The 27,951-nt window shown below is 35.4% G+C and overlaps 8 protein-coding genes across 15 annotated transcripts; 4 read left to right on the top strand and 4 right to left on the bottom strand.

The window, feature by feature from the left end:
• Window positions 1-430: 430 nt before the first annotated feature.
• On the bottom strand, window positions 431-1,638 carry LOC125204527 (glyoxylase I 4-like). The gene is made up of 3 exons (XM_048103212.2): window positions 1,286-1,638; window positions 1,100-1,205; window positions 431-894 (listed from the first exon to the last, which is right to left on the bottom strand). The coding sequence occupies exons 1-3, from the start codon at window positions 1,438-1,440 to the stop codon at window positions 628-630; spliced, it is 528 nt and encodes a 175-aa protein (XP_047959169.1). The 5' UTR covers window positions 1,441-1,638; the 3' UTR covers window positions 431-627.
• Window positions 1,639-7,634: 5,996 nt separating this feature from the next.
• Window positions 7,635-9,615, top strand: LOC125204615 (Pentatricopeptide repeat (PPR) superfamily protein). Its single transcript, XM_048103322.2, has one exon. It carries the CDS (start codon window positions 7,719-7,721, stop codon window positions 9,294-9,296), a length of 1,578 nt encoding a protein of 525 aa, XP_047959279.1. The 5' UTR covers window positions 7,635-7,718; the 3' UTR covers window positions 9,297-9,615.
• A 681-nt stretch (window positions 9,616-10,296) lies between these two features.
• Window positions 10,297-12,934, top strand: LOC125207432 (O-fucosyltransferase family protein). Of its 2 annotated transcripts, XM_048106770.2 has the most exons (6): window positions 10,297-10,525; window positions 10,593-10,675; window positions 10,945-11,015; window positions 11,102-11,190; window positions 11,562-11,783; window positions 12,026-12,934. In XM_048106770.2, the coding sequence occupies exons 1-6, from the start codon at window positions 10,401-10,403 to the stop codon at window positions 12,756-12,758; spliced, it is 1,323 nt and encodes a 440-aa protein (XP_047962727.1). In that variant the 5' UTR covers window positions 10,297-10,400; the 3' UTR covers window positions 12,759-12,934. The 2 variants fall into 2 exon arrangements, with proteins under 2 accessions (XP_047962727.1, XP_047962728.1); XM_048106771.2 differs by lacking the exon at window positions 10,297-10,525 and having other exon boundaries at window positions 10,920-11,015.
• Window positions 12,935-13,041: 107 nt separating this feature from the next.
• LOC125207433 (uncharacterized) lies at window positions 13,042-16,070 on the bottom strand. The gene is made up of 8 exons (XM_048106772.2): window positions 15,914-16,070; window positions 15,005-15,117; window positions 14,806-14,877; window positions 14,389-14,424; window positions 14,062-14,107; window positions 13,717-13,804; window positions 13,425-13,482; window positions 13,042-13,312 (listed from the first exon to the last, which is right to left on the bottom strand). The coding sequence occupies exons 1-8, from the start codon at window positions 15,990-15,992 to the stop codon at window positions 13,262-13,264; spliced, it is 543 nt and encodes a 180-aa protein (XP_047962729.1). The 5' UTR covers window positions 15,993-16,070; the 3' UTR covers window positions 13,042-13,261.
• Window positions 16,071-16,413: 343 nt separating this feature from the next.
• On the top strand, window positions 16,414-19,009 carry PUR2 (Glycinamide ribonucleotide (GAR) synthetase). Its single transcript, XM_048108004.2, has 4 exons — window positions 16,414-16,695; window positions 17,112-17,485; window positions 17,569-18,099; window positions 18,340-19,009. The coding sequence occupies exons 1-4, from the start codon at window positions 16,434-16,436 to the stop codon at window positions 18,754-18,756; spliced, it is 1,584 nt and encodes a 527-aa protein (XP_047963961.2). The 5' UTR covers window positions 16,414-16,433; the 3' UTR covers window positions 18,757-19,009.
• A 411-nt stretch (window positions 19,010-19,420) lies between these two features.
• LOC125207507 (Putative thiol-disulfide oxidoreductase DCC) lies at window positions 19,421-22,281 on the top strand. 7 transcript variants are annotated; one of them, XM_089060910.1, is made up of 9 exons: window positions 19,421-19,622; window positions 19,722-19,779; window positions 19,862-19,969; window positions 20,076-20,177; window positions 20,264-20,404; window positions 20,634-20,804; window positions 20,891-21,623; window positions 21,718-21,761; window positions 21,871-22,281. In XM_089060910.1, exons 1-5 carry the CDS (start codon window positions 19,460-19,462, stop codon window positions 20,343-20,345), a joined length of 513 nt encoding a protein of 170 aa, XP_088917036.1. In that variant the 5' UTR covers window positions 19,421-19,459; the 3' UTR covers window positions 20,346-20,404; window positions 20,634-20,804; window positions 20,891-21,623; window positions 21,718-21,761; window positions 21,871-22,281. The 7 variants fall into 7 exon arrangements, with proteins under 7 accessions (XP_088917036.1, XP_088917033.1, XP_088917032.1 ...); XM_089060907.1 differs by having other exon boundaries at window positions 20,891-21,091; window positions 21,431-22,281; XM_089060906.1 differs by having other exon boundaries at window positions 21,718-22,281.
• Window positions 20,648-22,934, bottom strand: LOC125206470 (putative polygalacturonase At3g15720). Its single transcript, XM_089061494.1, has 9 exons — window positions 22,830-22,934; window positions 22,176-22,313; window positions 21,939-22,088; window positions 21,825-21,848; window positions 21,527-21,734; window positions 21,356-21,437; window positions 21,152-21,260; window positions 20,955-21,068; window positions 20,648-20,884 (listed from the first exon to the last, which is right to left on the bottom strand). Exons 1-9 carry the CDS (start codon window positions 22,932-22,934, stop codon window positions 20,648-20,650), a joined length of 1,167 nt encoding a protein of 388 aa, XP_088917620.1.
• An 816-nt stretch (window positions 22,935-23,750) lies between these two features.
• On the bottom strand, window positions 23,751-26,868 carry LOC125206468 (putative polygalacturonase At3g15720). The gene is made up of 8 exons (XM_048105719.2): window positions 26,725-26,868; window positions 26,288-26,443; window positions 25,645-25,662; window positions 25,331-25,538; window positions 25,147-25,228; window positions 24,801-24,909; window positions 24,331-24,450; window positions 23,751-24,266 (listed from the first exon to the last, which is right to left on the bottom strand). The coding sequence occupies exons 1-8, from the start codon at window positions 26,866-26,868 to the stop codon at window positions 24,033-24,035; spliced, it is 1,071 nt and encodes a 356-aa protein (XP_047961676.2). The 3' UTR covers window positions 23,751-24,032.
• Between the last annotated feature and the right edge of the window lie 1,083 nt (window positions 26,869-27,951).

Raw genomic sequence — 27,951 nt, 5'->3', positions numbered from 1 at the left:
AAGGCGCCCCCATAGGTAAATGAATAAGACTATAAAATGTTGACGTGAAGGACTATAAATTTTGAGCAGGCTATAGAGCGCCACTATAAATTTTGAGCAGGCTATAGAGCGCCAACTGTGAACGTTTTATATACCTTTTATCTTGGGAGTTGATTGATTTTTAGAAATGTATATTGCACTTTTTGTGAACGTTTTATATACCTTTTATCTTGGGAGTTGATTGATTTTTAGAAATGTATATTGCACTTTTTGAGAAAGTATAAACATGATATATCTTTTTCATTTACCTTCTTCACTTGGAGTTGCTCTAAGACGCCCCGGTAGGAAAATGAATAAGACTATAAAATACTGACGCGAAGGACTATAAATTGATATTGAGTGGGCTATAGAGCGCCAACTGTGAACGCTCTTAAGGAGACTAAAAATGATAAATACTGAAAATGGAACTCTTAACTTGATCAAAGAGAGAACAAAAGCATCTTATTATTACAGCCAAATACCAAAAAAAAAAGACAACAACAAAAGTGAAGAAGATTACAAACAGACAAAAACAGTTGGGCGAAATCACATTTCTAACAACGTCGATGACGTACAACCCACCTAACATAGCTGCTGGCCTGCTGCTCTCTAAGGTTGTACCACGGGGAGATGGATCTGCTGCGGCTGCGGCTGCTGCGGGCCCAGCTGCAGGTTCACCCTGGAGCACGAGCGTACAACTTCCCCAGCCAATGGTATAACCGGGATGTTGTCGCAGTTGCATATCTCGATCATGAAACCGTCCGGATCATGGAAGAACAGCTGGTCCACGTACACCCCGCCTTCCTCAACTCTCTGCCGCACCAGATCAATCCCCATTTCCATCAGCTTCTTCTCCACCATCGCCATGTTCTCACACTGCCATCAAATTTAACTTATTATTATAATTATTATTTGAATTAAATTTTAGTTATGATTGTGATTGATAATGTTGAAAATGGACATTCCTCTGTTCACCTTTTTTGATGTGATGATTGTGATCAATCATTTAATCAATTAATAGTCCAAAAAACTTATTCAATTGGCTAAAAAATATGAAGAATTATGGAGTCAATTAAGCTACCTGGAAAGAGATATGATTATCCTTGGGATTAATCACAGTTTTCTTAGGCATTGTTTCAGGATCATCTGATCGCAGTAGATGTATCCCAATTCCGTGACCAAACAGCCTGCCAAAACAAAGATAAATTCAATTTCAGCAAATATTTTTGGGTGAATTGATTGATTAATTAATCAATTAATTAATTACCAAGCTCCATCAAAATCAAATGAGCCAGGCCTTCTCACAGGAACAAAGCCAAGAAGATTCTGGTAAAAATCAACGGATTCTTCGACTGATTTGCAGACGAGGGAGATGTGATTTAAGGAAGAGAGGCGCAATGGGTTTGCCTTGTTGTCCTTCATCTTCAACAATAAAATCTAAAAATTCGGATTTTTTTACGAACAAGAAAATAAATTACCCCAAAATCTCTATGAAATCAATTGAAGATTTTGGGATGGAGGTAAGAAAAAATGGAGAAAGGTCGCCTACTGCGTGTTGTGTGTGCGTGGAGAGAGAGATATAGATCGATGAGAGAGAATGGGAAGCGATGGATCGGCAGAAAAGGTGGAATGCAACGATATTTATAGAGGAGTTTTAGTTCATGAGCTGCTTCATTTGTACAGGTGTCGGATGTATTTTATGTTTGACACGTAGATTCCACGTCGATGACTGAGATTGTGAACTAAATGATAATTGGATTACTATTTGTTGTTATCAACTCTTATTAAAATCAATATGTAACATGTAAATGGTGTGCAATGTTGGGCTAGAAAATTGTACCATCATACCAAACTTTTTTTTTTTTTGTTATTATCTTGTATTTAAATCAATATGTGACATGTAAATAGTGTGCAATGTTGGGCTAGAAAATTGTACCATCATACCATTTTTTTTTTTTTTTGCTATTATCTTGTATTTAAATCAAATTATTGTAAAATTATTTTTCTTGGGTTCAATTTGGATGTTGTATTTAGTAACGAGCCCAAGGTTTAAGTCTGATATGTATTTGAATACCTGTTTGAATGCAATATTGGATATTAATGAGCTAATGAGGTATGTATTTGTTAATAAACGATGGTTAATTATTTGCAGTCTTATTATTATCAGAAAGATATCAAGATCATATAGCTATAGCTTATATATCTTATATAGATGCTTGCTTGAATGTTGTGTTAGATTTTACGGGTGTTAAATGTGGTCTCATTCACCAAAATGTATTTGTGAGATAAACTATACTCTAACTGAGTTTTATTTCAAAATTAATTTGTATAAGACCAAATATTCACTAACTTATTAATTTTTTTAAAATTTACATTTGCCATTAACCATGAATATGTCATCAGCATTTCAATCTATTGTAGCAGGAGTATAAAAATATAGTTTTACAGCTAATATCTATCAATTCGTAGGGCCCACCGACACGTCGATTTCTCCTTATAGTTTAGCTCCTAAAATTTGTCTGGTCTTAAATATTTCAAGAAAGATGAAAATGGTTTCACGTGAAATAGCATTTCATTTTCAAACAATACATAGAAATAGAAACACATTTTGGTTTTGGAAAGCTCTAGAACCAGCAAAGTTAATAATTATGCCTTACCTTACTACTCCATTCGTCCATTATTTTAAAAAATTATTTGATTTTATGAAAAAAAATAAAAGGGAAAGTGAAATAATTTGATTTTATGAAAAAAATTAAAAGGAAAAGTGGGTGGAATGTGAGCCCATACTCCCTCCGTCTCAAAAAAATAAAGAAATTTAGAACGACACGAGAATTAATACATATTTGGTAAAATAAGAGAGATTGAGGAGAAAAATAGTTAAAATAATATTGGTGGATAATGAGACCTATATTATTATTAGTGTTTAATGGTCGCTCTTAGTGGTATAAGTTTAAATAAATTTATCTATATAGGTAATGAGTTTGAGAGAATTTTCCATAAATGAGAGTGAGATGTTTTTATGAGATGGATGAAAAAGTATCTTATTTTTATGAGTCAGAAGGAGTATTAGTTTTATAATGAATTGTGTGTAAATAATTAGTGTGATGTGGAGTTTGCCTACTAAAAGTTGAATAAAGTAAACAACCCAAAATGACATAACACTTTAAATGGTGGATAAATGGATCGAGTACATAATAATTACTTTTTCAAACATAAAGAAAATGCTTAAATTATCAAAATTAGTGAGTAAAAATTCAAGACAACCGATAAGAGTCTATCATGGAAAAAAAAAACAATAGCAAAGGCACAAAAACTCCGAAAGTCGAGAACGTCGAAACTACTTGACTACATATAATTTGCTTCATGTTACTTTACTATTGCCCATTTTATTTCATCATTTCATGTAAAGGAATATATACTACTTGCATGTGAGACATTACATTATTGCTGTGAATAATTGAACGTGACACATATTGAATTAAATATATGATCTCAAATGCATAAAGAAACAATGGTAAGGTTTGATATGATACAGGATTCATTTACTTAAAGATCAAATATAGATGCATAAATTAATTTTTTTTTTCTCACTTGACTACTTGCGATTTCGTGCATCTGTGTCTTCAAGTAAAGATTCTGAGCTGAATTACAAACTTCCGTTTAATTTCAAGTTATTTACAAATGTTTGTTTGACTTTAGAATGCTTATCTTGTTAGTTGAATACATGAATAAGATAAATCGTCTAAACACGAAACTAAGTTTGTACTTATCGGGTCACATTTTTGCCTTGATATTTCTTCATGTTTGAAATATAATCCAATTGCACATTAAGTAACCGATGCATACAATTTTGTAGTAAATAAATTGTTTAAATTATACATTAAGCAAATTGTTTAAAAGGAGAAAGATACGATCCTCTTGATTTTCGATTGAGTACAAAATGTTGAAGTGATGAGAGTGGCGAGCAAGGGCCAAAAATTGGCGTACTACGAGTAGTTTAGAAAAAAATTTAAATAAATATACAAAATGGTCAAGCCATAACGAGCAAGGGCCGAAAATTTGGTCAGAACCATCGAAGATAAACAAAACTACCATATAGAGAAAATAAATTCATTGATATGTTATTTTCCAACCTCATTCACTATGATTATGATAATCACAAATAGCAAAAAAAAAAAAAAAAAAAAAAAATATCGTCAAGGTAAAAGACATCTAGAAACTACATTAGTGGATAGTTTTTGAGAATTTTAAATGCATTATTAACTCTAGCATGAAGATCAATGCTGTAATTTATATTCCTCCCGTATCTTAAAAATAGAAACTTTCCTTTTAGAAAATTTCTTTTTCTATAATGAGGTGAGACCAATTTTTCACTAACACATTTTTCTTTCTATATCTCTCTTATTTTAATTAATTTCAAAATTCAAATATTTTTATTTTTAGAAAAAAGTAATTTTTTAAGTATATAATTTTGTCTTTGAGGAAGTTTGTTGGTATTATTTGGATTTACTCGAAAATGTAGAACATATGTTGTGAACATATAAAAAAGTGTACAGTTGGCAAACCAATTATTTTGCAAGTACGAGTGTACGACTGTACGTGTTAATTTAACCATCACTGATTCACTGAGATAAATTTGGTTATAACTTAAAGTTTACACTAATACATCCTTATTTACATCATACATTTGATCTTATTACTTTACAGTAGTAAGATTTTTTTTATCATACAAAATACTCTTTTTAACAAAATACCAACTGCGTTTTGATGCACGCTAATTAAGTGGGATTATTAAGTGATCGATACATCATAATTAGAGGCATATATTTTATATATGTACATGAAAAAACAAAGTAGCTGTCGGCGGCTGGAAAACGACTTGCAGTGAAGTAAAAACACAAACAAAAAAAGACAAATGATTTGGTAGCCACTTGTTTAGCACTTAAACTGATCAAAATCGCAATTAATTAACCTTAATTAGGTGTCTATCATTGTACTTTACTTAATTTGGTCAGGCTGGCTCCACATTACACTGATGCAAGCAAAGAAAAAGAAAATTATACTACTAAGATTATAGCATTTGTTTATTTAGATTAAAAAAAAAATAGAGTATCTACGGCCTTCTTGCGTGTTCTCGATGGATAAGCTCAAGAAATTAGCTGGGTTAATACTCAATTCAGCCTAGATTTGAAATATAATAAATTCATTAAGTATACTAAAATTAAAATAAAATTCGGGTAAGAATATGTAATTCAATAATATATAGCTATGAATTTAGGAGTTGTCACGCACTCTAAAGATTTTTTTACGTGTTGCCTCGTCAAAATGCATTTAACCTAGTGAAATATGTCATCATCACCGGTAACAACAAATTGCAACCATTGAATAATAGTAATACTAGTATATTTCTGCTTTACTTATGAATCATGCAACTTTTCTTTATGATCGAAGTCTTACAATACCAAATTTACCCGACTTTTATTACCAAAAAAGGAACTTAAATTTTCGTCGAAGAAATTTTACAAATTACAAGTGTTTGAATGTTTCTATTCGATGGAGCAAACACTAGAAACTCTGCAATTGTAAATGATGATTTTTGTTCACTAAAAACTCGGTTTCACGGCCTCTTACTCGAGTATAGTTTAATTTGAATTAAAAAGAAAAAAAATTCAATAATTATTGAGTAATAGTATATGAAAGAGATGATATGATGTATAATGAATTAATTAGGCGAAAGGAGCGATAATTAGGCCAACGAAGATTTGGTAGCGTTAGAGATGCTATGATGTATAATAAGTAATGTTAGAGATGCTATGATGTATATATACTTTTAAGAGTTAAGCCAAAACTGGTTCTGAACATATGTCCATTTAATGATTTTGGTCATATACTTTATCTTTTGAAATTTTTGCATCCTGAACATTTCAACTCGGATCACAATTGGTCCTACACTAATAATTCCGTCAATTTTTAAACGGTTTTAATCCGATTTTGACTGATTTTTAAATAGTTTTAACACGAATGAGACTGTTAAAACCATCAAAATTGGTCAAAATCGGGTTAAAACCAAGTATATGACCAATTGTGATCCAAGTTGAAATGTTCAGTATGCAAAAATTCAAAAGATAAAGTATATGACCAAAATCGTAAAATGAGTATACGTTCACAAATAGTTTTGGCCTTTACTTTACTTTTAAAGTGTACTACATTCTAACAAATCAATGTTAATTTATAAAAATAATAGTAACCGTTTTTAGAGGACTTATGTGTGTTGGTTGTTTTTCCTGATTTTTGGCTGATTTGGCTTAACATTTTTTTGCTCCGATATGTTATTTGTATGTTCGTTGATCATGTGTTTTGCTTAAGCTATTTTGGCGTCTCATGAGTTTATAGATGAGATGGTACTGTCTTGTTATTGTTTCTCGACTCTGTTTTTTACCAAGTTTTGTTTGATTCTCGACTCATCCAGTGAATTCGCTTAGATCATTTTCTTCATAAAAAAAAGGCATATGGGTAAGATGAAATTATAGTACTACTAGTATTTTGTAAGTGTAGAGTCGACGGTTTCAATAATTGAAATTGATTATGAAAATGAGATCTTAGTTACAAATTATAATATGTTAATGTCGCTGTCATGTCTCACCTTCTCCAGAGGCAACATATTAAGAAACAATTTATGAAATCGCTTGAGTAACCTGCTTAATTGTATACCACTAGTGAAATTAATCATTATGTTAACAAATCGCATATATCATTTGGTAGGGACTAAATCATGCATATACAAAATAATTTGAAATTGACTGCGGTTTGTCTATGATCTGGAGTTATTTTATTCTCCTGATACAGTTGCATATTGGTTGGAGTGATGAAATATGAATTAGTATTTGACAAATATATATTCATTTCTACTAAAGTATTTAGAGTCTATATAAAACGTGAGAATGAGAAAATTAAGTAAATTGGGTAGTTGATCTACTCAAAGACACGTATATATGTGGGTCTTGAAATGGACATTTTATAAATTAAAGTATTTCATTTTATGCAGTTGTTTAGGTGATACAGTGATATACTATAATTTGATGAATTTTTAAAAATCGATTTTTTTATAATGTTATGCATTGAATCAATAGAGTTTGATATTTAATTAAAGATAATGTTAGTGTCAATCCCAAACTCGAATTTGAACTCAAATCCGATCCAAAATTAAAATTAAAGTTATGTATGGGAAGAGTGGAGATATCACAAAGGTGCAAGAGTGGGAGACGGCGGCCGGTGGAGGAGGGGAAGACGGCGGCTATATTGCAAGAGGAAGGAGACGATAGCGGGTGGGACTATCGAGATGATGATCGACATGCATATGCAAAGTGAGCTCCTCACGTGTACAAGTTTTATCCCACGTGAAATTAGTTTTAACCTTCTATTCCGATAAAATTAATCTTGGATAATTAACGGAGTATGGAGGCCCATTTTCCTAATGTTATCCGATCTTACATTGTGGGTTTTATAAGAAAAGAAATTAACAAAGGCCCAATCTCCTAATTTGTGCAATTAAAAACTGGTATTTATCCTCGTTCCTCAATAAATGAAAAAAAAAAAAAAATCAATTTTCGAATTCAAAAACATGGAGTAATCAAATTCAATTCAAAATAGTGAAATATTCTTCATTTGTTCAACCTCTGCGTGGCTGCTTCATCACATCAATGGCGGTCAGATCACTCATCCGTGGTCTCTCCTCTCTCTACAATCCCACAACAGCCAAGCATTTCTCGATTCACTCAATCGCCCTTCAATCCCACCAAACAATCTCACACCTTCCTCCCCATCCCCTCGTCAACGATCTCTCCCGCATTCTCAGCGACCACAGAGAGCCGCAACATGACCTCGAATCCGCCCTCGCTCCCTTCACTCCACAGATTTCCTCAGATTTAGTCGAACAGGTCTTGAAACGCTGCAGCAATCTCGGTTTCTCAGCTCAAAGACTCTTTCGCTGGGCTCAGCAAATCCCCGGTTTTCAACACAGTAAAGAGAGCTACCGCATTCTCGTTGATATCCTCGGAAGAAGCAGAGAGTTTCCGTTTCTGTGGGATTTCTTGACGGAGATGAAAAGCACCGAATCATGCCAAGTAACCCGCGAAATCTTCTGGATTGTGTTCAGGGCTTACAGTAGGGCTAATTCACCCAAAGATGCAATTAGGGCTTTTAATAAGATGCTGGATTTTGGAATTAGGCCTTGTTTGGATGATCTCGATCAGTTACTGTTTGCATTGTGTAAAAGGAAGCATGTAAATCACGCGCAGGAGTTCTTCGATCACGTTAAAGGCGACGATGGATTGTATCCGAGTGTGAAAACATACAGCATTTTGATCAAGGGGTGGGGCGAAATCGGCGAATGCGGCCATGTACAGAAATTGTTCGACGAAATGCTTCAAAGAGGCTGTGAAGCAGATTTGCTCGCTTGGAACAGCGTGCTCGACGCTCTATGCAAAGGGGGGAAAGCAGACAAAGCTTACGAGCTCTTTCGCAGCATGAGGAGCAAAGGGCTCGAACCCGATGCTTACTCCTATTCGATATTCATCCGTGCTTACTGCGAAGCAGACGACGTCCATTCTGTTTTTCGGGTTCTTGACACGATGAAGAGGTACAATCTCATGGCGAATGTGTTCACCTACAACTGCATAATCAAGAGGCTATGCAAGAATCGGAAGATGGACGAGGCGTACGAGCTTCTGCACGAGATGATCGAGAGAGGGGCGAAGCCGGATACATGGAGCTACAACACGATCTTAGCCGTCCACTGTGATCACAATGAGGTGAACATGGCTCTCAATCTGATCTCGAGAATGGATAAAAACGATTGTGATCCGGATAAACACACCTACAACATGGTGTTAAAAATGCTGATCAGAATAGGGAGGTTTGATCGGGTTGAGAAAGTGTGGGAGTCGATGGAGAATAGGGGATTCCATCCCGGTGTCTCGACGTACACTGTGATGATTCATGGGCTGTGTAGGAAGAGAGGGAAGCTGGAGGAAGCTTGCGGTTTTTTTGAGATGATGATTGATGAAGGGATACCGCCTGGTGATACGACGGTTGAGCTGCTGAGGAACAAGCTAATCGGGTTTGGATTCGCCGAGAGGACAGATATATTGGCGGAGAAGATGGAGCGGAGCAGTTCTGCTTCGGTTCGGGATGCAGCGAATGTGATGAGAGGGAATAGGGTGCGGGAGGGGAGGAGGTTGAGGAATGAGGAAATTTATTCGGATGAAAGTGATGGATAATGTTTTAGATATGGGTTTGGTTGGAGATGTCCTCCTGATGGTTTGAACGACTCGGATCCTCTGTTGCCCGAGTGTGTTTCGTTGTCTAGTGCATTCATGGACGAGGGTATGTGGCATTTGCCCATGTGTTTCGTCGTCTATTGCATCCGTGGATGAGGTTACATGGCGTTTCGGAGATGAGACATAGTAATGCGAGAGGGGCTTAAGCCCCTACCAAGCAATAATAGTTTACTTTTTATTCTTTATAAAATTATCAAATAAACAGTTTTTTGTGTGTGATTTTATTGGAAAAGCTATCAGCAAATTTAATTATAGGAAATTTTAAAATATAGTCTGTATCAAAGTTTTTAGATATCGTTTCTATTAGTTGAAAGCTCATTTGTTTGTGGATGAATCATGAACCTTCTTGCTTAATGCCTGTGTTTTTGGATGCATGGTTGAATCGGAAACAACCTATTCGAACCGGAACTAGATTGGCAGTCCAGATTTTCAGATCATATCTGGATTGGAACTGGCCTATGGGTCCGGTTCTGATTTCCCGATTTTTGGAACTAAAATTGTCAGTTTGGCTTAAAACTGGGAAAATCATGGAAAAACTTGCGTAAAAACCATTGGAAAGAGTTAACAAAAATAGTTCAAAAATAGTTTTGAATTGGAACTGCCGATTTTGATTCAATGATCAAAACCTTTATTTCCTTTGCTGGACATGAGGTCCAATTTTTTAAAACCGAAACCATGGATTCCGAGCTGAATAAACATCTGTATCCCTAGCTTTGTCATCGACCAAAAATTGGATATAGTAATAGAAAAATACATGAAACATAGCTCAATGCAATAAGTCCATGCTCCAAATGTTTGTCTCAATTTGTTCACTGGGCATAATTGTAATTTTTTTACTGCTACTTATTGTAAAAAAAACATTTTATTACTATGATAAAGTATGAGTATAATATTTTCTTAGAGTATAATATTACTGCTACCCTATTTCCTTATTATGTAATATTCGAATAATTAAAGAAGAGATGAGATCTGAGTTTCTGGTTTGATTCAACATTTATAGATCTCCTCCTCTTATCTGAAACACGAATCAAGAGAGTGGCTTCAATGATTGCTCCGACGGTAGGGAAGACCCTACTTGCCTCAGCCGTTATTTTCATCTCTGTTGTTCTCGCCCTCATTCTATTCTCGCCTTCCTTCCGATTTACTCAAACGCTCTCCGTTTCTCCGCCGTAAGTATCCATTTGTGCATTTTCTCTTTCAATCATCATATCGTAATTTTAAATGATGGCGGAACAGGTCGGAACGAGCTGAGATTTGGAGCTTGAGGAGATTAATCGAATGGCAGCCTTGCAATTGGTGGCTTCAAGGCCATCTCGTAGGTTAGATTTTGTTTATCTTCTTGTCTTATGTGAATTATATGTGGTTATTAGGTCAATAAAATCGAATTATAGCTTGCAATTTGGGGATATGCATCGATTGTTATGGTTAAACATCATTGTATTGTGATTTATGTGTATATCACATGATTGAGTCTCAAGAGAATTGTTTTAAAACTTGAAGATATGTTTAGATTATGGTGCAGTTTTTTTCTTCTAAGTCAACATTGACTGGCATCAAATGCAGACATTTGCATTGGTTTTTGCTGCAGCTCTGCCAGAAAAGAGCAATGGGTATATTCGAGTTGATTGCTATGGTGGTCTCAATCAGATGAGGAGGGATGTGAGTGCTCCATTTCATATCTTTGTATTAATCACCTATTAACTTTTGATTTTTGTGTGAAAATTTGTTGACGGAGATGATTGCAGTTCTGTGATGGTGTCGGTATTGCTCGCTTGCTGAATGCTACTCTCGTTTTACCAAAATTTGAGGTTGCTGCATATTGGAATGAATCTAGGTGAGATATGATTCCGTTTGGTTGGATAACTTCTATGAGCAAGCTGTTTTTCTTTCATTTATATGTATGAATATGTTTGTCTATGAGTGATCAATCGGCTATTGTAGGCTGCAATTATTGAAATAGTGCTTTTTGATAAATTATTAAAAGTTTAAAACAGATTTTCATAATTTATGCAATTGTACTTATTGTCCTTCCAGTGTCTCCATCGTTAAATAACTAGTATTTGTGGTTGACTTTTTCTCTTATTCCAAACCCGTGTTCAAGGATTTAGTATTATAATGGATGAGTTGAACTCAAATCCCGTTATTTAGTTATATTCTTACCAAAATGCATCAAGAATCTTCCTGACTCATAATTTTACAATGCAGTGGATTTGGAGATGTATTTGATGTGGAGTACTTCATTGAAAAAATGAATGGATATGTTCAGGTAGTCAAAGAAGTGCCTGCAGAATTTGTATCAAAAGAGCCTTTTAGAGTTGATTGTAGCAAGCGTAAAGGACAATTTGATTATGTAGAGACTGTACTTCCACAGCTGTTAGAGCACCGCTACATCTCAATTACTCCTGCAATGAGCCAAAGAAGGGACAGGTATGCATGCGTTCGGAGCTCTTCATTATCATGTTTTCCTAAGCAAAAAGTATCTTAGGTAATTTAACTAATATTAGTTCAGATGATGCCATTCTTAGTTTGTGTTCTCCTCTTTACTCTCTTTTGTCAGTTTTTCTCATCTCGATATATTTGTTTGCTGTTGATGATGCCATTCATTGTCATTTAACGAATCTCCATCTATTTTGATTTTCAATATATTAATGCAAGCACTCTTCTTGCAGGTATCCATTGTATGCTAAAGCTTCTCTTTGTCAGGCTTGCTATACCGCTCTGCAGCTAAACGAAAAATTGGAGAAGAAAGGTTCCAAGCTTCTAGAAGCTATACCAAAACCCTTCCTTGTGCTTCACCTGCGTTTTGAACCAGACATGGTAGCTTATAGCCAATGTGAGTACTCCAGCCTTTCTCCTGCATCTGTCCAAGCAATTGAGGCTGCACGAGGCGACAGGAAGCCCTGGACTGGAGAACAAGCTCGTCTATGGAGAAGCAGGGGGAAGTGTCCGCTCACACCAAACGAAACTACAACAATCCTTCAAGCTCTTGCTATACCAACAGATACAAATATATACTTGGCAGCTGGGGATGGTATCATGGAACTTGAAGGCCTAACATCGGTATATGCAAATGTTTATACCAAATCCACCCTTTTAGACAGCGACGACTTCAGAAACATGCATGGGAACACCAAAGCTGCATTGGATTACTACGTGTCTATAAACAGTGATGCATATGTTGCAACATATTTCGGCAATATGGATAAAATGGTTGCAGCTATGCGTGCTTATAAGGGATTACACAGAACGCTTTTCTTGAGCCGGAGGGCGTTTGCAGATCTTACTTCACAGGGGCTCGAGGGGAACTCGTTAATGGAAGCTCTGTGGAAGGTTCATAGAAATGATTATGTGATGGGCGTAGGTTCTGCTTTGCCTGATTGCTTCTGCGAGTTCAAATTATGACATCATGAGGTACAGATTTTGCCCTTTTCTTTTCAGCATAGTTGAAGTATTTGTAGCCACATTTGTTGTATTAATCTGTTATAAGTTTAGTATTTGTATCAATGTCTTTCTCAAGTGAATTGTACGAATTTTGCCCAGAGATTATAAGACAATCATAGTCCATTTTACTCTCTAAATTTGCCTGTATTTTTTGTTTTGCCTTTATTATATAAACATCAATATTTCCCTTTTGAAAACTGTATTGGGTCATAGGTGCAACATCAACACGATAACGACACGATGATTTGGGTTCTTCAACACCTGCATACTCCAATTTTTTAAACTATGAAGACAAATACTTAATTGAATAAAGAGTAACATTCTGGTTAGAAATAATGTAAGCACATGAAATCTGAGCATGTCAAACTTTGGACACTACGGAAGAACAGTAGCTATGCTCAGTCCTCACTCTCAATTCGACCAGAGAACCTGATGCATTGATCCTCTGTCCGAGCTTCATTTTGTTAGTCTTTCGATGTAATGACGAGCAACCCCAGTCCACCGAGAAGAATGTACTGCAAGAGGATCAGAGTAAAACTAAAATTAACACCATTTTCGAATGAAAGGGAAATGTAGCAAGAATGAAGGACAAATAAAGATGGAGATGATGAATCGAATCAAACGGACCTTTATCAATGGCTTTTCTGTCATAATGATGGTGGCCCAACCGACGTGAGGTAAGAAGCTGGCAACGACGATGATGAACGTGTTAGGTTTTGTTCTAAATTTTTCTTTTCTAGTTCAGAATGATGAAACAATTGAAGACGATTCAAGATTCTCATTCATAGCAATTGCAACGAAGGCATAAAGAGATTTGTTGACTCCTAAGTAAAATGAATTCATGTTTTGGTGAACAGAATAGACCCTTTGCTGCAGATGCATTAGAGCCGTGGTTAAGAATATTGGATACGGGACTTACCCTACGGCTCTTCCTATGATGTGTTTTCGCTGCAGCCAGCGCTGACCAGGAGCATATAAACCTATGTCGTCGTCTTTATTATTATCCCCTGAGAGGAAACCAAGTCAAAATTGCAGTTACAGAATCAGAAGTGACCCATTTTATAGTCTACGAAGAACAAGGCTAGAATTTTGTATCAAGAATAACTGGTGAAAATAAATTTTTAATTTAAACACGCCAATCAGCTGAACTCGTAAGTTTTTTTTAAAAAAAAATAAACATATCAATTAGCTGAATACGTTGAAAAGAATGAAAGATAACATGTGTTCTGGGACATCAATATAGCCTGAGATCAAAGTGTGGCACCTTTTGTGAGGACATCAACTTCTCCTGTATCTTTCCTTTCATGGACCTAGTTATGGAAAATCGAGAAAACATTAGAAAATGGTACAAGATGCAACTTCGTTTCCACCCAGCAAATGCTTCCAAAGAAACACAAACAAATTTGGATTTTGACCAAAATGTGTTTGTCATTTCACTCAATTTTGATAAGAGAATATTTAGCAATAAAGCAAACGGGAAGAGCAATGCCTAACATGAAGCACTCTGCCGAAAATAGAATACCACAGAGCAAAATCCCTGCACCTCCACAAACAAAAGTTCATAAGCAAAATGTGATGCAGTGATGCTTACTTTGATCACACGATGCACAATTGGAATGTCACGTCCCTGAAAATAAGAAAACACAAGATGTCAACTACAAAGCACCAAGAATAAGAAAGAATTAACTACTTGATACTACTACTCAAGTTGCTTACATTTTCATCCAACAAATATTTAAATGAAAATACTGCTCTTCTTACAGATAAAGTAAGATTTTCAAGTTGAATATACCAACACTTACTGGTCTATGAATCCATCCAAACACAATTTTGGAGGCATAGATGTGAAAAAAGAACGAGACACTTCATTCAAATAATAAAGCAAAACTGCCTCCAAATTAAGGCAATAATAGCGTAGTAGCATTATGTTTCATTGATTCATACAGACCATATGAAAGAACGGATGAAAAACTCTGAAAACTGCAACAGTAAAAAAATAAACTCTTACATTAATATTATACACAACAATCTCTCCTGCTCGAATTGGTTCGTTGCTCATACGTAAGAACAGAATGTCTCCCTGAAAACAAAAGATTTAGTTCCTCAGAATTTTTTTTTGGATTCAAGAAATGAAAAGGAAGAATATAGTTTTATTTAAATGAATATAAAAAGGGAGAAAAGAAGAGCAATATATGATTTCTTCTCACCCTAGCAAATCCAGGTTCCATACTTTCAGAAAGAACAACAACAATCGGGGATTCACTTCCAGTTATACACATCAACCCCTTCCATATCATCAATGCAGATGTGACAATCAAACCTGAAGCCATAAAACAAGAAAAACAAGAAAAGACAACCAAATCACTTCTTGATTCACCTTTGAACTATTAAGTTTTTTTAAAAAAATGCATGACTGCATGTACAAGGGAAATTATAGTTATTCCTACCAAGTATTTTCCAAAGAAACACATTCAATTAGTTTAAACTCATTGCCCCAGAAATATAAGAAACACATTCAAACATATGGATACGAATATTCAAGCACTAGCAATGGGCTTCAACAACAGTGAGTTAAGATAAATCTTCATCATAATGTTTTTTGAAAAGGCATCATAATTCAATCTAAGAAGTGCCATTATGCGACATAAGAGCTTTATTATTAATACAAATGTAATCAAGATCTAGGGTTCTTAAGCAAATGTTAGACCCTTAACCATCTGGAATTATACAACCATGAATTAGATAGAAATTAAGGCCAACATTCAGCATTCTCTAGCAAGCTCAACTTTTTTTAACCAACAACAACTAGTTTGCCAACTCAAGAACATTTACTTAATAATTAAATCCCAAAGTCCAATACAAAAATGGCCTTCGGAACAAAATGTTTACATGGAGTTAACGATATATAATATGAGGAAAGATTCATTATTCAAACTCTGTAGCCATCCCAAATCGCCATTATTGAAATGCACAAGGAGCTACAGACTAAGCGCAAGCATTCAAGCATATGTACATATGAAACAAAATTATACTTTCCACAACAGAATTCAAGCAAAAGCTAGATTCTAATGAAGCAACTGGGAAAAAGAAAAGAGTTTGAAAGAAAGAGAAGGAACCGATGCTGATGGTCTGATGGAGGGCCTGCCGCAATTGGATAGATTTTACAGAAGTCACGGTGTCGTCGATCCACCCCATTTTTTCTTCAGAGATTCTTCGCTCTTCAAATTGAAAATCTTGCAAATTTTCTACATTTGCGGAGAATTAATTGTGTTGGTTTTTCTGTAGAAAGTGTGACAGCAGCGGCGAATTTTGATTGGTTGGCTAATACACGTATGACTCACACGGTTGAGGTTTTGTTACTGACGTGGCATGCATAAGTGAAATCATTAAACCGCATTTACTCTAATTCGACTCCAAATATCAATAAAATATGGAAACTTAAAGCTTTTATTTACATTCGAATCCTAATACAGTGATACACTAATACTGTTATTGTTTACTCTATTATAATAATTTCTTTTAAAAAAATCATTCTGTAATTGTTTTATTACGCTTTAGGAAAAAGGTTAATTTATTAATAAGCCAACTTATATTTGAGATAAATTAGGGCTTTGAATCAGAAACCCTAAAATTGAAATGGGGAGCCTATACCTCTGTCATCAGCCAAACCCTCTCGCACTCAAACCAAATCAACTTCTAACATCAAACCCATGTCGATTTCTTCATCACGTTGCAGCAACACCTCTCCACCTCCAAACTCGCCGCTTCCAGCAGCTCCGGGTCGACTCACCGCCGGCAGCTCAGCGCCGAACATCGGATGTCCCCGGCGGCGAGCTTGGCTCGGATGTTCTTGACTCTCTTGCCGGAACTCGAGCTGCGCTCGATGCAGATTCTGCAGGTACATTCTCGATTCTCATCCTATTCTTCTAATTGTAGAGATTGTTGATGAATGCTTTAATTCCCAAACTGTAATTCTCGTCTTACAAAGATATAGTGTATCAAATTCAGAAATTTTTTAAGTAAGAAAGCTTAAATTTTACTTAATTTCTGATACTAAAACTACTACTACTACAATTTTTGTCAGAAAAATAAGATTAGTTCATGATTGAAGTATCCAATATACTAGTAGTATATTAGTACATGAAATTAATTTGGAAAATTGATGCTTGAAAAGTTGAATGTTACACAATGTCAAAATTTAGTTGTTCTCAGTACTTGCTTATCTGATGATGAATAGGTTGTGAGGAATGCTTAATGATGAGTTTTTGGTTTATGTTAGTGGACCTGTTTTTAAGCATGTAGTTGGCATTGCAGGGGAAAAAATAGCTGTGCTGGTTATTGGAGGAGGGGGAAGGGAGCATGCTCTTTGTTATGCCCTGAAGCGATCTCCATCCTGTGTTTCTGTTCTTTGTGCTCCTGGGAATGCCGGAATTTCTGACTCGGGTGATGCGACTTGTATAGAAGATCTCGACATCTCTGACAACTCAGCGGTGATTGCCTTTTGCCGTGAAAGATCTATTGGATTGGTTGTAGTGGGACCAGAGGCCCCTCTTGTAGCTGGTCTGGCTAATGATCTTGTGAAGGCTGGGATTCCTACTTTTGGCCCTTCTTCAGAAGCCGCCGTCTTAGAAGGTTCTAAGGACTTCATGAAACGGCTATGTGACAAATACGATATCCCGACTGCCAAGGTTCATTACATGTTAGCTTTAGCTACTAGCTAGTCTTACTTGTGATACTTTAAAGGCTTACATTTTCTCATTCGATGTTGCAGTATCAAACTTTTACCGATCCATCCGCTGCAAAAGCATATATTGAAGCACAAGGTGTTCCCATTGTTGTTAAAGCTGATGGCTTGGCAGCTGGAAAAGGTGTTATTGTTGCTATGACAATCGATGAAGCATTTGATGCAGTTGATTCTATGCTTGTGGAAAATGTTTTTGGCTCTGCTGGGTGTCGTGTCATAGTTGAAGAATTTCTGGAAGGAGAGGAGGCATCGTTCTTTGCTCTAGTCGACGGGGAGTGTGCTGTACCTCTAGAATCTGCTCAGGACCATAAACGAGTAGGCGATGGTGACACTGGGCCTAATACTGGTGGCATGGGGGCATACTCTCCAGCCCCTGTCCTAACAAAAGAACTAGAATCTGTTGTCATGAAATCCATAATTCTTCCTACTGTCAAGGGAATGGCTGCAGAAGGCCGCAAGTTTGTTGGAGTTCTGTATGCCGGGCTAATGATTGAGAAGAAATCTGGATTACCGAAGCTGATTGAGTACAATGTCCGCTTTGGAGATCCCGAGTGCCAGGTTTGTCCTAGATTTCATCTAATTTTCCCCCTCAGTTGATTTTTCTTGTTCGTTTTTCCTTTCCTCTTTCTTTTGTCTGAAATTCTCAACTTATTACTTGGATCTAAAAGATCCGGAAAGTTGTAAAAGATCTTTGTTTTAGTAAATGTTTAGTAGTTCCCATTATCATTGAATGGTTGCATAATATGGACTTGTGCTCTAGTCCAATAGCTCATGTGGCCGTTGATGTCTTAATTTCAGGTGTTGATGGTTCGATTGGAGTCGGATCTGGCACAAGTATTACTTTCAGCAAGCAAAGGAGAGCTAAGTGGTGTATCTCTGGAATGGTCTCCTGGATCCGCGATGATTGTTGTAATGGCAAGTGAGGGTTACCCGGGAAGCTACAAAAAGGGCACAGTGATACAAAATCTCAAGGCAGCAGAGGAAGTCGCTCCAAGTGTAAAGATTTTCCATGCTGGAACAGCCCTCAACTCTGATGGGAACTTCATTGCTACAGGTGGGCGTGTTCTTGGTGTCACTGCTAAAGGGAAGGATCTTGAAGAGGCCAGAGATCGAGCATACCAGGCCGTGGAGCAAGTAAATTGGCCAGGTGGGTTCTTCAGACGAGATATTGGCTGGAGAGCTCTCGCCCGGAAACGATCTGTTGCAAATTTATGACATTTATATCTGACATCTCTCCCTTCCATTTGATATATGTTGGGTTTCTTAATGTTATGGTTGGGTCTAAGCAGAGCATTTCTCATATTGTTTTGGGATGTAAGAATTTTGTAGTGTATACTTCTCTTAATGTTTTGGGTCTAAAGCAACATATCTCAAGTCTCATTTGTTTGGGATGTAAGAATTTTGTAGTGTTTTTTTATGTAATGACTTGTACATCACATTGCCAATGAATTTGTAGTGTTTTCCTCTCTTTTTTGGCATTTTATTATTTTTAACATTTTTATATAAACATCAAATGTTTGACATTTTATATTTGTACTTTCCCATAAATATTTTAGATTTAGTGTTATTTATATTATTTTGTAAATTTAATTTGATTCTAACAACAAATTTTTTTAATAAATTACGTAAAAAAAATAATCTTGATTCATTATTTATTAATTATTCAGAGATAAAGAAAACATAATTAATACCAACGACCGATAAAAACCACTAGTTTATCCGGAAATTTAGTAAATGACGTGGCAAATTAGTATGGCCACATTAGAAACACCGAAATACCATTTTTACCCTCGTTAATTACGGTTTTTGGAGTAATTAATGGGATGGATCAGTCATTTCATCGTGCTCTGACAAGGCGTATCTATTTAATTTCAGTATGTTTGGGTGCAGTCAAAAGCCAACGACTCCGTTACTCCAAATGGCGGCGCTCATCGTTCCTGTAGCCGCGCCACTCCGCCGCCACTTTCACGTTTCCGCCGCTCTATCAACGCCGCCTCGTAGCAACTCGCCGGCGGTGGACTGGGTGAAGGAGACTGCCAGCTTCTTCGAGCAGGATTCCCGACCAATCATGCTCTTCGACGGTACAATTAAACAACTAGCAATTTGATTGATTTATGCATACAAAATTTCTGAAATTAGTGTTTCACTTATTTGATTCATGCATCTTTTTGTTTTGGTAGGTGTTTGCAATCTGTGTAATGGAGGTGTGAAGATTGTTCGAGATAATGACAGGAGAAGGTTGGATTTTCCTTTTGTTTGATTTCCACAATCAATTTTCCTGATTATTAGATGGAATTTTCATTGTGCTTTCAATTTCCAGAAATATTAGATTTGAGGCTCTGCAAAGTGAATCAGGCAAAAAGTTATTGCAGAGATCAGGAAGAGCTCCTGATGATATTTCAAGTGTTGTTCTTGTTGAAAAAGATAGGTAAATTTTATGTCTAAATGTTGGATCTGGTTTCAATTTTTAGATACATTTTGATATATGCTTGATGGTTTTGTAAAAAATTGAATCTTTAGTAATGCACAAGTAGTTATTTCAGGTCTTATATAAAATCGGAAGCTGTATTAAAGATCATGGAATACATTGATTTGCCCTTTCCTCAGCTGGCCTTGTTTCTCCAATTTGTACCATTGTAAGACAATACTATCAATTTTCTGCTCTAATAATTTATGAAATGATCCATCTTGTCTTATTCCACTTTCGTTATCCGTTTTGCAGATTCGTGCGGGATTTCGTGTATGATAACATTGCAGATAATCGATACAATATTTTCGGTCGCTCAGAGTCTTGCGACATATAGAAATTGTTCTTCTGCACTCTTTTCTTGAAGAGAAGCAAGTGGAGAGTATATAATATTATGTAATGTGGCATAACAATCTATATATATGCTGAATGAATAATTATTTTACCTGTTATTAATTTTGCCTTATTCATCTATTCTCACTTAAGTTAGAAATGTCTTTTTATTTATATAAACATCATAGTTTTCTTTGATAAAGAAGAGCAGAAGCTTTATTTAATGGATATAATAAATGTACAAAACGGACGCCTGTGTTACATATGTCATGGTTCTGTTACTCTTCCGCAGCCTATGCCGAATTTTCACTTGAGTAGGCAACCCAATGCCGGCATCAATCCACGAGCTTTTCCATGAGCATTGGAGCAGAAGGACCTTGTTGTTTGATTAGAACCTGCCGATTTTATGTCCACATCGTCCACATTGATGTTAGTGCAATGTACCGTCTTGCTGCAGTTGAAGGTAATCGTAGCATCATTCTTGCTGATGGATGTGCCACGAAGTCCATAATATCCCACATCACTCACATTGACTGCTGATGTCTGCAGATAAACAACGGATGATCAGTACACAACATATATCGTGATTTCAGTCCAGACATTCATTACTTACTTTTTCAGTGCATATCTTGTGAGGGCAGTAATTCTGGTTGATGATAACGGGGTTTTTAGCCTCTATAAAGATTATCTGGGAGAAATTGATGTTCCTGGCGAATCCAGATCCTCCCTACAGAAGAAATCACACCACAGGTTCGTTTTTCGTACTTTTAGAAACTCGTTAATTAGTTGTCTCGGTTTTGAAGTTGTTACCTGCCATGTTTTGATCCTCACTCCATTGTTAGTTCTGTTAAAAGTGCAATTGCGTATGTTTATTGCTTCTACTTCTTCGCGCTTCCCATCCTTCCCTAAACTCCCGATACTGCCAAAGACACGAAAACGATCCATATTGTCTCGTTTTGATAAAATTTTGTGAAAGAACATTATATTGCGAGCGAGAGCGAGGGAGAGAGAGACCTTATTCCATGTCCAGGGCCACAGAATATGTTGGATATGTTGACTTGTGAAGTACCACCATTAATGGCTATGCAGTCATCCCCTAACCAACACGAACAACGCGCGATCCCAGCCAGTTAGAACACATATATACGACTGCTTGACAGATAGAAAGTGTAAGGCAATGAGTACCAGTTTCCATGGAAGAGTTAACAATGCGAAGACCGATTGAATTACTGATGTCAATTCCATCCGTGTTAGGGCTCTCCGAAGGGGCGATCATGACTAGGTCTGAAACTGTTACGTTTTTGCATCCGTTTATAGAAACATGGTTCATCTGGCTGTTTACATGTTTCAACCCCCTGACTTCAAGTCTGTTGCAGTGAGAAAACCGCATCGCCTTGGAAACGAACACCGAAGAAATAAGGTTTGCATTCATGTTGAAATAAGTATTATACTACTGTCTATATATACGGGATGAAATACTTACAGTCGGTCGTGATATCGAATCGCCCTGCAACGCATAATAAAAGCAGAAAGTTGGTTATCTGATGATGACTAATGGTGGAAGCTAATTAAGTAAGAGTGGTTTTAGAGGTCTCACATTCTTCCACCACGTCTCTCCACGGCCATCGATCACTCCTTGGCGCTCCCCTACCACAGTGAGCCCGTCGACTCTGTGAAAATAGAGCCATTCGTTCGAGCCTTTCTTCTGCCATGCTGATCTTGGTGGAGCCACAATGTTTCCTAGTATCTGTGTTGAAGAAAAAATGAAATATTTCCAATTGTGTGATTTTTTGATTAAATGGATTTGTGTAGTTATTGCAAAGGGATGTGTTACCTCAAATGTGATTGAGGTGGAAGAGCATGGCCCTTGAAATTGGATTTCAGAAACCAAATATGTCTTCCCACTGCCTACTGATATCTTTGCATTTTCTCTTGTTTTATTGCAAGCTGCTTCCCATGCTGACACAAATGCCTAGTAAACAATTTTAGGAATTAGTAGTAATTGTTAGTATTTTAAAGAAAAAGTAAAAATAGGAAGAAAATTGTGTAACATTTTAGTACTCCATGTTCTATTTAACCATGCATCCTTACTAATGGTACATCGATCTTATAACAAGTGACTATCGAATCGGAACCTAAATCGGCCAATAAAAGGAAAATCAATCGAACCAGACCGGCGTTCTTTGCAGAAATGGGCGGTTTATTGCCCGAAGCCTACTCCCAAGACCTGTGGTGCCTCAGAACCGATTGACGGTTAATCTCTGACCAGGCAACTGAAGCCCCTTTTTTTTCTAGAAATTTGGAATCAGAACCGGTTCGGTTTTGGGCCAAACCGATGAATCCTTACTAGTGGTACATTTTCTGGGCTTCATCAACATTTTATCATTTCTACTTTATAGTTTTGCATCCATGCATACAAAATGTTTTATATTGATAAATGGCTAAAATTGGAAAGATAATCTTTAAAATATTTCATTGAGTAGTTTACTTTTGTATCATTTGCTTTTCCATCACCAACTGCTCCAAATTTTAAGACGTTGTAGGTCGTCACACTATCAACTTCTTCACTTAATCGAGCGTTTACAACAACCATGCTTGATGCCCATAAAAACAACCACAAAATCAACACATTATCCTGCAAACATATAAAACAAAAATGTTATATATAAATAAATTTCGATAATTTTTTGATTTCCCAAGGTATCCAATACTGATAGCTAGAGGACTAATCCCTCGAAGCAGTAGAGGACTGGCCGTATGGATTGCTCCAATTACATGGACATGACCTCACGCTTATGGGACAAGATAAATATTCGATCAATTTTTAATTCGTACCATAATGTTTGTTGAAAGGTGAATAGTATAATCTTCCTATAAAATGAGCAACTATAACGTAACTACAATAGGAGGAATGGGCAATGACATATTTATAGGAAAATCTCTGTTATAATTATGTAAATCTTATCCTAATATAATTAATTTTCTTGGCCTTTCTCATCATTAGGTAGTGTGACTCACACTAAATATTTGGTTTTGTAATTATAGACTTGACCAATGTATCGTTAGTTGGTAATCCACAATTAAAGGACATCGTCGATTCCATCTGGTAAAATCTGTTATTTTCTTATTTTCTTGAACAATATACAGAAGTATTTCATGAAGTCATTAATATTATCGTTATCTGAGTTATATCAATGTGTATTCTTCACACTATATGAAGTAGTTGATTTTAATGTTTTTCTATTTTATTTATTCACAGGAATGTATACATTTCAGTACATTTAATAAGTATGTATCTCAATGATAATTTAGTATTGAAGATGATATATAGTTTCAAATCGTCTTTAAGGTAAGAAGCGATTAAATTTAAAAATTAGGGGAAGAAAAATGATGAGAATGACTAGGTGCGAAGAATGAAGTGAAAAGTTAGAGTATTAGTATATGAAAAGAAAAAAGAAAAAAAAAAAACTAGTATTTTCGAATTTAGAAAATTAGAACACGACGCGATTGAATAATCATAATTTTTGTATAATAAAGAAGTTTTTAGCAATTATTTTCCCGTCAGAAGAAACAAGAAGCAAAATAACAAAAATAGCCACATAGTCATAGCCCATTTATTACTATACTAGATTGCACTATCTAAATAGTAGTACATTTAAATTTAATGCCACATATATATATTGAAACTAAATTATGGTTGTAGGCAATCAAGAGGTGGGCTTGCAACATTACTAGCAAATCCACGAACATTCATGCAAGCCGAACGGGCTTGGCCCCCATCGATTGGTTTTATGTCCACTCCGTTCACTACAATGTTTGTGCACGGAACGGCGGCGCTGCAACAAAAGCCGATCATCTCCCTATTCGTCATCGACGTCCCCGAGAGTCCAGTAAATCTGATGTCGCTCACTTGAACGGCAGATACCTGATTAATCAATCAACAATGTCAAAATACTGAAATGAAACGAGCTTTAAGATAAATTGCTTACGCTTTCGGGACATATTTTCTTGTTAGGGCAGTAGAATTGGTCGATGAATGCAACAGGATTTTTAACCATTGTGAAGATTATATTTGTGAAGTTGATATTCCTTGCAAATCCAGAGCCTCCCTGTATTAAGATGCCACAAATAATTGAAGACATCAAATGACTATATTATTATACTGCATAGGAAACATATGTAAGGACACGGACACGGTAATACTGCTTGACAGCATTACTCACTCGTGTCAACCCGATAAGGACACGAACACGGACACGATAATAATACTTGACACTAACTTGGAGTGTGTGTTCATGTCGTATTTTCGTGTTGTGGCATGTGAAGCCTAATAAATCCTATTTATAGAGCTTGAATAACGTACTAATAGTTTTTCAACTAAAGTGAATCACAAACTTAAACTCCTACTATCATCAAAATTAATCTAAGAATTTTCTCATTAATTAATGTTTAATTTTACCTGCCATGTCTTGATCCTGATTCCATCATCAGCTCCAGTAATATTGCAATTACTTATGTCGATTGCTTCAACTTCATCACGTGTTCCAAACTCCCCAAGACTTCCAATGCTGCGAAATAATATGGATCCATTATTATAATTAAATGTGAAATTTACACCATTAAATGGTTTGAGCCTGTATTCTTTATAAAGAAAAAATAGTTTTTGTTCTAGTATATATTATTGTTAAATTTTATTAATTCCAATAGTAATCTTGTTTTGAATTTTTAAAAATATGCAATTATAGACTTATAGTATATATATTATCAACGTAGTATAAGTTTAAAATGGAGAAATGTTTACTAACCTTATACCGTGTCCAGGACCACAGATTATATCAGATATAATAACATTCGAAGTGCCTCCTTTAATCGCAATACAATCATCACCTAATTTTATATTTAATTAGATACATAAGGTAAAAAATGAAATCTAATATAATATACTTATTTCAATTAAAAATAATTTAACAGAAAATAGTTGAATTTTACCAGTTTCCATTCTACAATTGCGAATATTAATATTTGTGGAAGATAATAAATCAATCCCATCTGTGTTGGGACTATTTGAAGGGGCACTCATGCGAAGCTTAGAAATCTCTGCATTATTACTCTTAACTATTGCTAGATGAAATTTTGGGCTGTTTATATGCGTCAAGCCCGTGATTCGGAGATTATTGCATAGAACAAATAACATTGCCTGAAAATATTTCGTTAGTGGTTAAATCACAATTTTGAAGGCATATTATGATTAATTAAGTCTGCCAAAAATAAAATGCAACTTGATAAATAGATATAGGGCTTACATTTGGTCGGTCGTCTACCTGAAAAGAAATGCATGAAAAAAGTGTTAAAAGAATGGTCATGAGCATTTATGACAATAAAGATCCAAGTAATGGAATTTATGGATTAGAGTTTGTGTCGTTTGTTATGTGTGCTTCACTTTAATTTCAAGTGAAAGCTAGAACTAGCGAGCAAATCACAGCGGTGACAATACAAAAAGTAATAGAGCAAATACAACATCAAAGTTGAATTACAAGAACGATATATATAAAACCTAACAAGCGGAAAAAATCTTCAAACAAATAACATCACTACACAACAATGTCAATTGTCAGGCACACAAATATATCGATCTTGCAACGCATAACAAATCCAACCAAGAACAGTATTGCGGCTTTTCACTGGCAATGGATGTCGGATGAAGAGCGGAGCTGCGGCAAAGTGCGGTTGGTAGCAGCTCCAAAGGCAGAATTTAATGGAGTTATTTTCGGCCCTCATGGACCGGCAATGGGATGGATCGACCCTGACCCCACCTATATCCGTCGTTGGTTTCAGATATGACATAGATTTGTTTTGATTTAATATAATTAAGAGCGTTGTTTTATTATTGATAACCGAAAATGAGAAGGGGGAAAATGAAGAGCAATGAGATAGATGAGAAATTACCATGTGCCACCATGTATATCCCTGCCCATCGATTTGCCCTAATTCATTTCCCACTACAGAAAGACCATTGACTTCTCGAAACTTCAACCATGCTTCTTTATTTTTATTTTTATCTCCCCATGCTAGTCTTGGTTGAGCAACAATGGATCCTAATATCTGTCACAAACAACACACACATGCTCAAAAAGATAAAAATTTGAAAAGATTGATAAAGAGAAAAGAAAAAGTATACCACAAAAAGTAAGTATTTGTAAATACAAGAACTTTCATATTTTTCAATCGATATTATTTTCAAATAAAATTTTTGAAAAACTAAAATTTCTCATCACTCTTACGTTCCCTGCAATTTCAATAATAATTTGATTCAAAACCCTAAAAATATTGAAAATTCGTATATCTACACACAAATAATTACTGGAAATGAAATTTATGAATACCTCAAATGTAATGCTATTTGATTTGCATGGGCCTCCAAACTCTATAGGATAAATCAAAAATTTCTTTTGACCGGGTACACTTATCTTAACACTCTCAGCTTGTTGATTGCAAGCTGCTGCCCATGCTCCTTTAAAAGCCTGCATTTATGTTAATCAATTTAATCTATGTTTTGTATTCATATTCATATTTGTAAAGTTATGATTATTATCTTGTTTCGTGGAGTTGAAGAAACTACAATGCATGAATTTTGATAAAATTATAGTATGAAAGTAAAGTTTAAGGATATTACTTCAGTGTCGTCTGTCCTTTCGTCACCCAATGCACCAAACCTTGTAACATCAAATGTGGTTTCTTGTGAACTAGATAATTGCACTCCAAGAATAATTGTCCATAACAAAATTGGAATATATGACAAAATTTCCTGCAAAATAATAATTAATCAAAAGTAATACATGGATCAAAGAGGGCTTTATTTATTTTACATGACAATGAAATAATATTGTTTGTTATTTTCTACTAAACGAACCAAGATCCAAATATATGGATTATTTAATATGCTTACCATTTTTGGGTGTGTGAGTTAGAGTAGTGGATTGTTGAGAATTTGAGGATCCAAGACCATGTATATAGATAGATTGTGAGGATCCATTGAAGGTTAAGATATAATAAAGATTTTGTAACATTAATTAGATAGGTAAATTAAATGATTATGTAACATTAATAAGATGAAACAATTAATGGAACCATGATACGACGGTTTGCTTTGTCAATTGGTCCACGTGTATAATATTTGGATTTAATCAACATATATCAAATGGTGCATTTGTAATTTAATACTTCTCGTCTCCAGTTATTTGAGTAGTATTAGTATTTGTTCTCAGATTTTATACTTTCTTCTTTATTTTATTTTGATTTAGACTAATTAACTTTCTATCTCATACTTACAAGAAACGTCTCCAATAAAACGTCTCCAATAATATGGAACCGAAAAGTAGGATTTATTCAAGCGTGGACATTTTTTACATTAATTAGATATGAAAGTTAAATGATATTGTACAAAACTATTAATGCACAAGTTGTAACCATATGGCGGTTTGATTTGTTGATATGCTAACATTTAAGGATTCTATCAACATATACCAATTGATACTTTTGCAATTTATTACTAGTATTATTTTCTTTTGTGAAAAGTAGACATATTTTATTACTATAATTAGTTTATCAAA

Source organism: Salvia hispanica, chromosome 6, assembly GCF_029641045.1.
Source record: "Salvia hispanica isolate PSC_SH4W2 chromosome 6, Shi_PSC_v1, whole genome shotgun sequence".
Classification (NCBI taxonomy): domain Eukaryota; kingdom Viridiplantae; phylum Streptophyta; class Magnoliopsida; order Lamiales; family Lamiaceae; genus Salvia; species Salvia hispanica.
The sequence above is the reverse complement of the archived record's forward strand: the minus strand, read 5'-3'. Positions and strand labels throughout refer to the sequence as shown.

Coding starts and splice junctions, on each gene's coding strand:
- LOC125207507 (XM_089060907.1), top strand. CDS start 19,460: ATGGCGGCGCTCATCGTTCCTGTAGCCGCGCCACTCCGCCGCCACTTT. Junction 19,780..19,861: donor CGAGATAATGACAGGAGAAG/GTTGGATTTTCC, acceptor TTCAATTTCCAG/AAATATTAGATTTGAGGCTC. Junction 20,178..20,263: donor TTTCTCCAATTTGTACCATT/GTAAGACAATAC, acceptor TCCGTTTTGCAG/ATTCGTGCGGGATTTCGTGT.
- LOC125204615 (XM_048103322.2), top strand. CDS start 7,719: ATGGCGGTCAGATCACTCATCCGTGGTCTCTCCTCTCTCTACAATCCC.
- LOC125204527 (XM_048103212.2), bottom strand. CDS start 1,440: ATGAAGGACAACAAGGCAAACCCATTGCGCCTCTCTTCCTTAAATCAC. Junction 1,206..1,285: donor TTTGATTTTGATGGAGCTTG/GTAATTAATTAA, acceptor TTGTTTTGGCAG/GCTGTTTGGTCACGGAATTG. Junction 895..1,099: donor ATAATCATATCTCTTTCCAG/GTAGCTTAATTG, acceptor ATTTGATGGCAG/TGTGAGAACATGGCGATGGT.
- LOC125207432 (XM_048106770.2), top strand. CDS start 10,401: ATGATTGCTCCGACGGTAGGGAAGACCCTACTTGCCTCAGCCGTTATT. Junction 11,016..11,101: donor TCAATCAGATGAGGAGGGAT/GTGAGTGCTCCA, acceptor AGATGATTGCAG/TTCTGTGATGGTGTCGGTAT. Junction 11,191..11,561: donor GCATATTGGAATGAATCTAG/GTGAGATATGAT, acceptor TTTACAATGCAG/TGGATTTGGAGATGTATTTG.
- PUR2 (XM_048108004.2), top strand. CDS start 16,434: ATGGGGAGCCTATACCTCTGTCATCAGCCAAACCCTCTCGCACTCAAA. Junction 16,696..17,111: donor GCTCGATGCAGATTCTGCAG/GTACATTCTCGA, acceptor TTGGCATTGCAG/GGGAAAAAATAGCTGTGCTG. Junction 17,486..17,568: donor ACGATATCCCGACTGCCAAG/GTTCATTACATG, acceptor TCGATGTTGCAG/TATCAAACTTTTACCGATCC.
- LOC125207433 (XM_048106772.2), bottom strand. CDS start 15,992: ATGGGGTGGATCGACGACACCGTGACTTCTGTAAAATCTATCCAATTG. Junction 15,118..15,913: donor CCATCAGACCATCAGCATCG/GTTCCTTCTCTT, acceptor TTATGGCTTCAG/GTTTGATTGTCACATCTGCA. Junction 13,805..14,061: donor AGTTGATGTCCTCACAAAAG/GTGCCACACTTT, acceptor GTTTCCTCTCAG/GGGATAATAATAAAGACGAC.
- LOC125206468 (XM_048105719.2), bottom strand. CDS start 26,868: ATGCAGGCTTTTAAAGGAGCATGGGCAGCAGCTTGCAATCAACAAGCT. Junction 24,910..25,146: donor GGTCCTGGACACGGTATAAG/GTTAGTAAACAT, acceptor ATTATTTCGCAG/CATTGGAAGTCTTGGGGAGT. Junction 24,451..24,800: donor TCAGGATCAAGACATGGCAG/GTAAAATTAAAC, acceptor ATCTTAATACAG/GGAGGCTCTGGATTTGCAAG.
- LOC125206470 (XM_089061494.1), bottom strand. CDS start 22,934: ATGGTTGTTGTAAACGCTCGATTAAGTGAAGAAGTTGATAGTGTGACG. Junction 22,089..22,175: donor CCACCTCAATCACATTTGAG/GTAACACATCCC, acceptor TCTTCAACACAG/ATACTAGGAAACATTGTGGC. Junction 21,069..21,151: donor TGAGGATCAAAACATGGCAG/GTAACAACTTCA, acceptor TTTCTTCTGTAG/GGAGGATCTGGATTCGCCAG.